The following is a 13,642-nucleotide window of genomic DNA, read 5'->3' as shown; positions in this document are numbered from 1 at the left end:
AACTGGAAACAACCCAGATGTCCTCCAGGTGAATGGTTAAACAAACTGGTACATCCCCACCACGCTACTAGCCAGCAATAGAAAGAAACTAACTGATAACACACACAACAACCTGGATGTACCTCCAGAGAATTATGCTGAATTTTAAAAAGCCAAGTACCAAAGGGTTACTTATTGTATGATTCCATTTGTATAACATTCCTGAAGTAACATTATAATAATGGAGAACAGATTAATGGTTGCCAGGGTCTAATGAAGGGGCAGAACTGGGAGGGGAGTGAGTGGCTATAAAGGTCACATGAGGGATACTTGTGATGATGGAAATCTTCTGTATCTTGACTTTCCATGTTAATCTTGTCAATATCCTAGTTATAATATTGTACTGTGATTTTGTAGCATGTTATGAGAAGCTAGGTAATAGGTACATAGGACCTTTCTCTCTATCATTTTTATATCATTTTTTATAACATTTCTATAAGTTAATCTATACTTATTTCAAAATGAAGTTTAACTAAAAAATGAAGGCCAATGAATATTAACAAAATATTGAAAAATAATATGAAAAATATGAAAAAGAAATAATTTACTACTCTTTAACCAATTCTCAGATATTCTATTTTCTGAAATGAAATAGATTCATGTTTTGTTTGCTTATAAATAAATTGAATTATTTTAGTTTGACATGTTATTTTAAAATGAAATATTTATAGAAACTTGAATAATAGTAATGGAAATATCACTTGCCAAACTATTGCTCTGTTAATACTTTTTCTAAATATGGACTTTTCCACTTATTTTTGTAGAAGTGGAAAATTCCTTTATCAAGTATGTTTTGAATCCTAAGTAAAGATATCTGATTTTACTTATGTTCGTTAATTTTAGTAAGACAACAATGGCCTCTAAATTCAATCCCAGCTCAAAAACATTTACCATGATATACAGGCAAAAAATTTCAAAGAGTGGTAATTTTAAAACAACTACATACAAGTGACAAATAAATGTATATAATATACAAAGAAATTTTACTTTTCTTTCCATACTTGACACAATACTTCTTAAAATAAATCCAGATCTCCTAGATCAAATATTTAACAGAATGACTGTTCTTTTCAAGTATGTGATATTTTTCATTTACAAAATTTAAAAAAATTTTGTTTAATTTTTACCTTTTTAGAGACAGGATCTTAGTCTGTTGCCCAAGCTGGAGTACACGGCATGGTCATAGCTCACTGCAACCTCAAACTCCTGGGCTCAAGCATCTTCCTGCTTTAGCCCCCTGAGTAGGTGGGACTACAGGTGCACACCACTGCACCTGGCTACTTTTTACAATTTTTTGTAGAGACGGGCTCTCACTATGTTGCCCAGGCTGGTCTCAAAACTCCTGGCCTCAAGCGATCCTCCTGCCTTGGCCTCCCAAAGTGTTGGGATTACAGGCATAAGCCACTGTGCCTGGCCTGCATAAACATTATTAAACACTATTTGACATTATATATAAATTTAATATCATCTATATTAAACTTCCCAAACCCCATATGAATTTTGAATGGAAGGAGAATGTGTCTGATAGCATTTTACAGAATTCAATGTCTCAAAAATTATTTTGAGTAATATACAGAAACAAAATTTAGTTAGCTGTATCACTAATGTGCTAAAAATATGTTTATCCTACAAGTGAGGTAAATAATTACTATTTAAGGTAAGAATAATTATCACATTATAAAAATGGAAAAAGGATATTCAGTAAATAAGCTACAAAAAAAAGATTGGTTTTGTTTTCATATAAAGTCATCTCACACTCACCCTTTTAACTTTTTAAGACTCATAAGAGCAAGAAAAGAGGCTGGGTGTGGTGGCTCACGCCTGTAATCCCAACATTTTGGGAAGCTGAGGCAAATGGATCACTTGAGGTCAAGAGTTTGAGACCAGCCTGGCCAACATGGTGAAACCCCGTCTCTACAAAAAGTACACAAATTAGTTGGGTGTGGTGGTGCATGCCTGTAATCCCAGCTATTTGGGTGGCTGAGGCACGAGAATCCCTTGAAACTGGGAGGTGGAGATTGTAGTGAGCAGAGATTGCGCCACTGCACTCCAGCCTGGGTGACGGAGTGAGACTGTCTCAAACAAACAAATGAAAAAACAAGAAAGGAAGTTGCCAGAACAGAGCAGAGAATTCCAATCTGCTATTCACCTTACTTTCCCCAGTGATAAGATTCTACATAACCATAGTACATTATCAAATCCAGGAAAGTGACATTAGTACGATGTTATTAACTAAACTAGAGACTTTATTCTTTTCCGTTTGTACATATACTCATTTGTTTTGGTGTACAATATTATGAAATTTATCACATACAGATATGAAAATTATTAACAAATAGATGGTTATTTGAAGCCATAGTGTTAAGTGAGATGACCCCAAAAAGGAGTGAGAGAAAACGGTTGAGATCAGAACTCTGCTAAATGTGATAATTAAGGAATGGGTCTAGGCAAAGAGCAGTGAATAAAAAATGAGAAGAAATGGTCAGAGAGGTAGGAGAAAAGTTAAGATACAGTGAGGTCCTAGAACCCAAAGGAGAAAAAGGTTTTAAGTTAAAGGAAGTGGCTGCTGAAGAGGTGAGAGGTAAAGAAAGGACTAAAAAGAGTCTACTGGACGTGGCAAATTGGTCATTAATAACTTTTGCTAGAGCAGTTGTGGTGGAATAGTAGGAATGAAAGAATGAATGGAGAGTAAGAAAGTACACAGAGTGAACTACGGAACATCTAATGAGGTAGGTGGAGCAATGAATACAAACTGAGAGAAAGATAATAAATGAGGTGATAATCCAAACAGAACTAAATATACATAGGAAGAGATGATGTGTAGGAAAGAAGAGGGGCATTTCTGATTTTGAAATAACTGAAGAGAAAACATGAGTCATGTTAAATATCTATGACCGCAAAACATTTTTCCTTCCACTAGTGTTAGCATGAATCAACTCAACAAATATTTATTGAACACCTACTCAAGTTGGATTCTTCTGGAGAAACAAAGAAGTAAGACTGGATTGCTGCTGCCTAAAAAGCTTGCAATTTAATAATGGAGATATAATTTTACACAATATTCCAACTTAGGTTGGGGGAATGAAAAGGAGCTAACCAAGAAAAAAGCATTCCAGGAAGAGGAAACAGCATGAGCAAAGGCACAAATAAATAGATTGGTTTTTCAAGATTTCAAAGAAGAGATGGTAAGCAAAAGGTGGTGCACTGATAGAGGCAGGAGGCAGAAAAATGCCTAGGCAGATGGGGCCGGTCCCCAGTGAAATCCAACCTTCAAGCTGGAAACAGTTCTGGGTAAATCCTCCAACCATATTGATGACCCGCCTTCCTGTTTGGCGAGCTTTCCTCTGATTGGTCCTCATCCTTCACCTATTTTACATATACCTACCCTCTCCTAATTAGTTTTCTACACTATTGTGCCCATCTTAACATTTTTTGCCTACTCAGAAACCAATCAGCAGACAGTCTCTACTCTGAACCCATAAAAAGCCCTGGGCTCAGCCATGTTGGGAACTCTCCTGCCTTTGGGTAGAGGGACCACCCCTGCATCCCCTCCCTGCTAAAAGCTGTTTCATCACTCAGTAAAACTTCCCACCTTGCTCACTCTTCGCGTGTCTGCATGCCTACTTCTTCCTGGTTGTGAGTCAAGAACCCAGACCTAGCTGAGCTAAGGAGCAAAAAATCCTCCATCAGCAGCTGGAGACAAGGTTTGAGAGGTGAACAGGGGTCAGATTTTGAAGGGCGCTGAAGACTTTAGTAAAGATGATAGATTTTATTTTCTGTGCAATAGGAAGCCACTGAAGGATGTTAAGAGATGAGAGGTAAAGTAAGGACTAAAAAGAGTCTATTAGACCTGGCAAATTGGTCATTAATAACTTTTGCTAGAGCAGTTGTGGTAGAATAGTACGAATGAAAGAATGGACCTGGTTTACAATATTCAAAAGGTAATTCTGGTTGCACTGTGGAAAATGTACTTTGAGGGCAGGATGAGTAAGAGATGGTGGTTTAAATTACAGCAATAACAACATAAAAGGAAAGAAATGGATGATATTCAGATACAGAGTTGTAGTTAGAATCTGCCTTTCCTTGCTCCTCACTGCTGGGTCCACTAATGTGCATTCTTGAGCCAATCCTCGTGGAAACAAGAACTTTAACTATTTCTGGCTCCAAATGATGGGCTAAGGGGAAAATGATTACTCAATCCTGATTTGTTGTACTTTCCACAACCAAGTCCTGATCTACAAGTCCCTGTGTTGATCACTGGAGGATGTGCATGGGTGCCTTGATGGGACTTACTTCTCTTTAGTGCTCTGAATCTCATATGGAGCCTGCATTCAGGCACCAGGCCAAACTGAGCTTCTGTTTTAGTCCCTATTACAAGTGAATGAACCTTGAGAATCGTGACAGTGTCAGAGTCACAGTTATATTACTGGCTTGTCTTATCCACTAAATATTTACTAAATGAACAAATAAATTAGCCCTATGGGGATACAGGAATCCCCATTTTACAAGAGTGAAATTGAGGCTCATACCAAATCTGGCCAAAATGACATCAGCAGTAAGCTGTACAGTCAGGATGCAAACTCAGGTCTCTGACTCCAGACTCTATTAAAATTTGTAGATATATTCTTTTTAGACAGAAGCCAAAATAAAACAGTTAACTGTGGAAGTTTCAGGGCCCATATAAAATAAATGTGTTAAAAGGGGGCACCCTCAGTATTTCTTCATTCGTGAGATACCTTGAGGGATAAATTGTGTTAATTATCATTGATTGCTTCCAAACTTTATTTCTGTTGATCTTTAGTCCGGATAGTCATATATAGCACCTTTTTGATGTTCATTTTTATCTGATTTTATAAAAACAGTATATCATCTTAAATATGCAATTAATTTAACAACTGAGATTGTGCTTTTCAAATAGTATTTACATATGCATACTCTCTGAAAATCTAAAAGAAAAAAGACAAAGAGATTTAAAATGGAGAACCAATGTCTTATAGTTTGGTTAAATAAAGTCAAAAGATAAATGTGGTTTCAAAACTTTAAAATTTTGAACTTAAGATTCAGTGTCTTCAGGGTCTAAACAACATAATTCAACCCAACTTCCACTGACATTATAACTAATATAATGGGAACAGCAGTACCCCTCTGCCTCACATGTACAAAGAAACTTAGATTGTAAATCAATCAATTCCAAGCTTTGAAGAAGATAATTTCCTGGAGTATATTTCACCATAATCCACAATTTTTTAAAGCATGAGTGTAAATATTTAATGACTATATATAGGTTCTAAATTTTATACTCACTCTTTCATGATATTTTTGGTTCTTTTCCCTAAGTGTCTTTATTTGAAACATGAATCGCTCCACTGCATTTTCCTTTATTTGACATCTGAGAATCAACAAAGATAAAATGTGTTAGAATCATTTATCTTAGGAAATGAGAAAAAATTTAAAAAGTATTTGAAGTGAATTATTAAATGTATTATGAAAACACATTTAGGGATAAAAACCTTTCCTAAATGGTTTTGTGTTTCTGAATCTATTTTACTCACTAAAATATATATTGGAGAGAAAACTTCAAAGTTGTTTGGTTTTTTTTTGAAAAAAAACATTTTTTTCATGTTTTATAGTCATAATTTTATACTTTCTAATTGTTTAGAAAGTAAACAAAAGTTTACTTTTGTTTTATAGTCGTAATTTTATACTTTCTAATCATTTATAAATAATTTAGCCTAAAGGAAAACTAGCAGAGGGCATACAGAAAACATGCTTTCTAGAATTCTAAAAACATTCAGACAAAAATGACAAACCTGACTTTATAAGGGCAAGCACACCTTCTTGAAATACTAAGGTAAACTAGGCATGCCTATTGGTTCAAGTTCATTAGTGTGCCATCTCTTCTACAAATAATAAAAACTTCTTTCCTGGCACAAATACATTTCTTTAACACTCAACAAGTATTTTTTGAGTGTCTGTAAGGTATGAAAGAGAGATAGAAAAGTGCAGAAAGACTTTCTTATAGGCTATATGATAGCTATTTGAGGTGTTAAGTATAGTATATCTCTTTAAAAATGTGCCAGGCATGTGGCTCACACCTGTAATCCCAGCACTCTGGGAGGCCATGGCAGGTGGATCTGTTTTTTTTTTTTTTTTTTTTTTGAGATAGAGTCTTGCTCTGTCGCCCAGGCTGGAGTGCAGTTGCATGATCTCAGCTCACTGCAACCTCTGCCTCCTGGGTCCAAGCGATTCTCCTGCCTCAGCCTCCCGAGTAACCGGGATTATAGGCGCCCGCCACCATGCCCAGCTAATTTTTCTATTTTTCGTAGAGACGGGGTTTCACCATGTTGGCCAGGCTGGTCTCGAACTCCTGACCTCAAGTGATCTGCCCACTTCAGGCTCTCAAAGTGCTGGGGTTACAGATGTGAGCCACCGTGCCTGGCCAGCAGGTGGATCTCTTGAGGACAGGAGTTCCAGACCAGGCTGGCCAACAAGGCAAAACCCTGTTTCTACTAGAAATACAAAAATTAGCCAAGTGTGGAGGTGAATACCTGTAGTTTCAGCTACTCGGGAGGCGGAGGCATGAGAATTGCTTGAACCCAGGAGGCGGAGGTTGCAGCGAACCAAGATCATGTCACTGCACTCCAGCCTGGGTGACAGAGTGAGATCCAGTGTCAAAGTAAATAAATAGTTTTTAAAAATTTATAGTATATCTTGTATCACTATGACCTAATAAATCTTGTAACTTTAAATCTGAGACCAAAATAAGGCAACAGAAATGTGTTACCTAAACCCTTTGGCTCAATTAAAAACAAAATAAAACAAAAACAGAAATACAATACCACTGTAGTAGAGTGGAGAGTAGTTAAAGAATGAGAAACTCTGGTTTTAAATCTTGCCCTTACCACTTCTTGTCTACATGATCTCAGGGAAGTCAATTCCCTGGGCCTAAATGTCCAAGCTGTCAAATGGGATAACAATACCTAGCTCTGCTTATTATCGTAAGGATTAAAATAAGAAATCATATGTGAATGTTTCTAGCATAAAATAAATGCTTAGTAAATTTCAGTTGAATTAAACCTTATATCCTTAGCCCTTTCCCCCAAACATCAATTATATTTGTGACATTGTATACTCATTAGAGAGAAAAACTAGGCTCTTTCTTTCCCAATAATGAGAAAATGCAACATTAAAAAAAATCCATTACTGGTCAAAAAAAGCTCTTTGGATACTATGAAACTTGAATTTTAGAGCTGGTTTTCCAGTTCTCTAAGGATATTTAACCTCCAGAAATAAGAGGATTGATGGAGATGAACTCTATGCTTCCTTTTCAGTTACAAAATTCTGCAATTTAAATGGACCAATATACCCTTTCAAACAATCATACATACAATGTGGATTTAAAGAGCTGAAAGGTGCCTAGCATTGTTTTAGGCATTATAGAGACAGTTTTTTTTGTTTTTTTGTTTTTTTTTTTTTTTTGAAACAGAGTCTTGCTCTGTCACCTAGGCTGGAGTACAGTAGCATGATCTCGGCTCACTGCAAACTCCCCCTCTCAGGTTCAAGTGATTGTCCCACCTCAGCCTCCCCAGTAACTGGGATTACAGGCACATGCCACCACACCCAGCTAATTTTTGAATTTTTTGCAGAGACGAGGTTTCACCATGTTGGCCAGGCTGGTCTTGAAATCCTGGCCTCAAGTGATCCACCTGCCTCAGCCTCCTGAAGTGCTAGGATTATAGGTGTGAGCCACTGCCCCTGGCCTACAGAGATAATTTTGAACAACACCTTCATGATCCTTGCCTTCAAGGAGTACCTTTTGCTGGATAATAAGAAGTAAACACATAAACATATTGAAACATATTGTTTACACATTATGATAAATACCATGGGGAAAATAACAGGATATAAGAAGGACCATAAATGGAGGGGACTACTATAGTAGATAGGGCAGGCTCCACAAAATAATAAGAAAATAAGGCTCTATGCTGACCTGGCTGAGCTTGAACTCCTGGGCTCAAGGAATCCTCCAGCCTCAGCCTCCCAAGTAGCTGGGATTACAGATGTGCACCACCACACTTGGCTGATCTTTGACTTCTTACCTAAAGCTTACATTTGTGCAAAAATTTTGAAGGAGTGCCTTTTCTACCTCCTGTTTTTCAGGAGATTAAAAAAAAAGTATTATAAATGAAAATTATCTGAAAAGAACCTATGCAAATGTGTAAATTACTGACATCATTTTTTTCAATTATAAATATAGTAATCCTACTTCTTTACATGGGTAGAGCAGGCAAATGAATCTCAAGATGTGGTCTTCATTGGTTAAACTGAATCTACAGATGGGCTCGTTAATAGACCAATTCCCTGGCTGCAGCTGAGAGCTTTCCTTGGTGATGACTGAGCATGCAATGATTGGGCTGGAGACCACGTGCAGCCCCAACCCCATTGCATGGGTCATATTTATACTAAAATTATTTGCTATTTATCTGAAACTCATATTTAATTGGGCATCATTTATTTCTTTTTTTTATATTTTCAGTATATTAAAAAGGAACAGTACAAATGCTGTGGTATTAAAAAGGATCCTTATTTTTCAACAAATGAATTTTTATAAACAATCCTGTAATGAAATGAAAACAGTATCTTAATACATTACAAGTTTTTTTTAAACAAGATTTTAACATTTTAAAATTAGAAAACGTTAAGATTAAATTCTTTCAAAGGTTCAAACAAAAAAACAACCTGTACAGTCTCCATTACATGTGTCTTTGTACACATTCTGGGCACTTTGAAAATGTTAAAGTTTTTAACGTTTGACAGAAGCAGCACTTAAAGCCTTCATGAATCTTTTTTTCCAAAAAAGTATGCTTTCAGTAAAACATTTTACCATTTTATCTAACTATGCACTGACATTTTTGTTCTTCCTGAAAAGGGAATATATGCTAACACTGTATTTTTAATGTAAAAATATATGTGTAGAGATATTTTAACTTCCTGAGTGACTTATACCTCAAATGTGATTTAATGAACAATTACTAAATTTTAGAATGAAACAGTATGTGTAGATCTACACATGTATGTTCAACTAGGGTAAAGCTCAAGAGCATGTCACAGAATTTATACGTAAATTATATAAGAAGTTAAGCAATGCCTTTATCCCCAAACTTTACCAATAAGCCTTCTCAAATACAATGTTAGTAAAGTGAATCACTGAAAAGTTTCATTTTTGAATTAACTAAAATACCAGTAGCCATTTTAGACTGTCAACCTGGATGTTTTCTTGATTCACTAGCAAGAAATTTCTTGCAATACAAAAAGATAACAAATAATTAAAATATCTGCTTTATCATACAACTTCACCTCCTCCTAAAGTGTCTAAAATGATTAGGAATTGTAGCACTTTCTTTTGCATAAAACCCTTTCCTCTTCGTAAAACCCTGAGGTGAAAGGTTATTAATGTAATAAAACCACAATTCATTTTGTATTAAACTGTAGCTTTAAAAAAATGTATAAAGAAATGTGACAACTTGTAAAGCTGCTCTGTACAGTTTTTCAACAAAATATTTCCATATCAACTTAGTCAAAGGGCCTAAAATGACCCTATAAACACAATGTCCTTTGAACACGTGTTAGTGTCGAGATGAGCGCCATTTTCCATCTCTACTACTCTCTCTTCTGTTATCATAGTCATGGCTCCAGCCATCATGATTCCTATCTTCATAGAAGAAATCATCTCTCTTTCCTCTGTAATGATGGTCAGACCCATGATCAGTGTAACGCTGTTCCCGGCTATAATGTCTATCTGCTAGGTAGGGATGAGAATTCATTCTGACTTTACGCTGTGATGATGGTGTACCTTGGCGCCACTGGGAGCTTGAAGACTGGTTAAAACTATGACTGTGTGATTGAACTAATGGTGAAAATCCTGATTGATCCAGAGGTGAAGAACCAAATTTTCCACCATATGACATTTGTCTGAAAGCACTGTTCATCACTGCTTGTCTCTGAAAATTTTCTGGAGAAGAGAAAGATCTCTGAATTATCTGTGCTGATGAAGTCATGTTATCCATAGTCCTTTCGTACCTGCTGCTAGGAGATGTGGAGGTAGGGCTTGAATTTCCAACATGATGTTGGGGATATGACAAACTGACGTCTTGCGAGGCATGACTACTTCCTGATCTAAATTGAATTTTGATAGGCCTTCCATCAGGTTTGATTCCATTAAGTAGATTCATTGCATAAGGAACAGATACTTCATGTTTGAAATTCACAAACGCAAACTGCTTTGGTTTACCATCCTTATCTTTTGGAATTTTCACCTTTATTACTGGCCCAGCCTGGTGGAAAAGCTCGAAAAGGAGCTCCTCGGGCACTTTCGTTTCAAGGTTGCCCACAAAGAGAGTGCGATCCGCTTCCGCCGCCTCCGCCTCCATCTCCGGCATCGTTTATTTCTATTTGCTACAATTGGCAAACCCACACTTAAGCCCACCACCCCTCCCTCAGAGGATTTAGGAGCAAATGGCCTCGGGCTTTGTCTCTTGTCCATTTGTGGAGTGAGCAGTTCAGGACAATGTGAATGGCAGCAGCAGGCCTCAGTGGGGAATTCTGAGATGCCCGAAATGTTTTGGCAGCTTCACTGGCCCTCTTGTGGAGCTTATGGTAGCTGTGGGTCTAATTTAGCTGAGCCTGTCTTTGAAATCCACTTCAGCCTTCTCTGGCTTCATGAAGAGGTGTGTTTTACCAGGAAGCAGATGAAGCTTAACTTCAGAACTCAACACTATTATGGGGACTTCAAGCATCATTGTTCCTTATACACTTTTTCCTTTTTAATATCTCCCCCATCTACTCAGTGCCCTAGAATCTGACATGTCACACTAGGTACTGAAGCAAGTGGGGTGATAATAAACCCATTTAAACCCATACATTAAAGCCGTTTGAAAAGTTTATGGCACTATTCTAAAGCACAGTGATATTAAATAGTAAGACAATATGTCACCTTTCCCCCACTCTCTATGTTGTTAAAATGTTAGTAATGTGTCAATGTTCCCCCCACCCATGCAATTTCATTGAAAATTCTGGGAAGAAAAAAAAAAATTTGAATTCCAAAAAACCTATATTTTTGTGTTTTTTTCTTTAAACCTATAACCATACCCACATGTTTTTATATCTCTATCCATATTCATTGTAGAAAACTGGGAGACAACAAGTATAAAGGAGAAAATAAAAACTACCGTTACTTAGAGATGATCATTTTATAGATTTAGTATTGGCAGTATCAGTTCTTCACAAACAACCATAGAAGTTCATGACCTTATGTTCTGGGAAAGAGTTCCTATATCCATGAAATTACCTGATAAAAGGGCAGGGTTGCTTTGTTACAAATGTTTTCAGAATATTTGAACAATTTATACTCACCAGTGGGTAAGAAAGAGCATGTTTATTGGTGGGCATTTCATCACTGAGTGTTAGTACATTAAAAAATTTGTTTCCTGTATCAACAGGCAAAAATAGCATTGTATTTGTTTTCATGAGTGTGATTTTGCTTTCAGACAAGATCCAACAACATTTACTCAACAAAGAAACTCTGAGCTCATACTATAGGGCTGTGCTAGATACTAGAGGTACAGAGATGAGTAAAGAATAGTCTTCAAGGAGCTCACAGTTTGTTGAGGGAGAATGAAGCACAAATGACCTGCCATATTTTTTCCTTCACCTCAAATATTCTAACTGCCTTATTCATATAAAAACACAAATCTGGGCTGGGCGCAGTGGCTCACATCTGTAATCCTAGCATTTCGGGAGGTTGAGATGGGCTGATCGCTTGAGCCCAGGAGTTTGAGACCAGCCTGGTCAACATAGGGAGACCCTGTCTCTATAAAAATAAACAAACATGGCTAACACCTGTAATCCCAGCACTTTGGGAGGCCAAGGCAGGAGGATCTCCTGAGATCAGGAGTTCAAGACCAGCCTGGCCAACATGGCAAAACCCCATCTCTATTAAAAACACAAAAAATTAGCCGAGTGTGGTGGCACGTGCCTGTAATCCCAGCTACTGGGGAGGCTGAGGTGGGAGAATTGCTTGAACCCAGGAGGCGGGGGTTGTAGTGAGCCGAGATCATGCCACTGCACTCCAGCCTGAGTGACAGAGCGAGACTCATGTCTCAAAAACAAACAAACAAATCACTGATCCAAATAAATTTGACTTTCAAAAAATCTATATCATAATCTCCATTTTTTCACTCACTACGATATTCTCACCTATTTCTATATCTATAGCCATACTTATTGTAGAAAACTGGGGGCAAGACAAGTATAAAGCAGAAAATAAAAACCATCATTATTCAGAGACAATAATTTTATAGACTGAACATTGGTAGTATCAACTCTTCACAAACAACCATAGAAGTTCATGACTTTCTTTTCTTGGGATAAATTTGAAAAAAGTTCTGTTGCTCAAAAACCATGAATTAGCTACCTACTATGTGCTCACTGCTTTGTTAGGAGCTGAGAGAGATATAAGAGGCTGCCAGGGAACTCCTGGACAATCCTTCCTCAGATGGTGAGAGAGAATGTCTTGGCTATTTGTCATGTGACAACAGTTCTGTCACCGAGGAACACATGGAATGCATCAACTGTCATCAGTAGAGCATGGTACAGCAAGGCCTTGGCTGTTGCAGTCCATGAGATTATTTATTTAGTTTTACCAAATACAAAAGAACAAGGGTATGAGATGTTCAGTTTATAACTTGCACTAGATCATGAGAATTTTTAAACGTTTGCCTCTTTGTAAACCTTTGTTAAAGTGGAGAAAGACTAGTTTCTGGTCGACCCAAAAGAGAGAGAAACAGCTGTTAACTGGATGTCACCAGTTACACCATGGGAGCAAATTAGAGACCAGGTTGCATTCACAGAGCCTGGCTTTTTGTCCACCTCTCCTAAGATGAGATGATGGAAGTTTTCAGTTATGTTGAGAAATGAGTATGAATAGTATCTAGTTATTAGTTAATGTTATTTCAAGTAGAAAATAAAAGGAAACAGGTGAAAGCCTCTTCTTTCTTGGTGTTCTGATCCCTTCACTCACTGCATCCTAAAAAGTTCATACGAATATATTGGGATCTCCAAAGAAGGAGATAGATTTTCCCTGAATGTTGTTAAGAGCAATATCTTTTATGGTACATTTTTTTAATATAAATCCTTCTTTTAGATTTTAAAATCTAAAATCCTTCTTGGCTAGGTGAGGTGGCTCATGCCTGAAATCTCAGCACTTTGGGAGGCTGAGGCAGGAGGATCACTTGAGGCCAGGAGTTTCAGACCCAGCTCTACCCAAAATTAAAAAATTAGCTGGGCATGGTGGTGTATGCCTGTCATTCCAGCTACTCAGGAATCTGAGGCAGGAGGAACACTTGAGCCCAGGAGTTTGATACTGCAATGAGCTATAATCAGGCTACTACACTCCAGCCTGGGTGACAGAGTGAGACTCTGTCTTTAAACAACAACAACTCTCTTAAACAAAGACCTAGTCACTAGCGTCATGGGCTCTCCATCTTCAACCTTATACTCCTCTAATAAAAACCCAAGTGTTCTTCTTGATCTGACCCTTGCCTAA

At 37.3% G+C, this 13,642-nt stretch overlaps 2 protein-coding genes across 4 annotated transcripts in view; both read right to left on the bottom strand.

Annotated features, from left to right (window-relative positions):
• CCDC83 (coiled-coil domain containing 83) overlaps nt 1-13,642 on the bottom strand; it is a 73,272-nt gene that overhangs the window by 48,096 nt on the left and 11,534 nt on the right. For all 3 annotated transcript variants that reach the window (XM_055283132.2, XM_055283133.2, XM_055283134.2), the window contains exon 3: nt 5,344-5,428. In XM_055283132.2, the coding sequence (XP_055139107.1) occupies nt 5,344-5,428 (85 nt within the window). The remainder of the gene's footprint in view (nt 1-5,343; nt 5,429-13,642) is intronic.
• On the bottom strand, nt 8,557-10,472 carry LOC129484698 (RNA-binding protein 7-like). The gene has a single exon (XM_055283136.1). It carries the CDS (start codon nt 10,467-10,469, stop codon nt 9,666-9,668), a length of 804 nt encoding a protein of 267 aa, XP_055139111.1. The 5' UTR covers nt 10,470-10,472; the 3' UTR covers nt 8,557-9,665.

The sequence above is a fragment of the Symphalangus syndactylus genome, chromosome 6 (assembly GCF_028878055.3).
Source record: "Symphalangus syndactylus isolate Jambi chromosome 6, NHGRI_mSymSyn1-v2.1_pri, whole genome shotgun sequence".
NCBI lineage: Eukaryota > Metazoa > Chordata > Mammalia > Primates > Hylobatidae > Symphalangus > Symphalangus syndactylus.
Note: the sequence above shows the minus strand (reverse complement) of the source record. Positions and strands in the feature narration are given on the sequence as shown.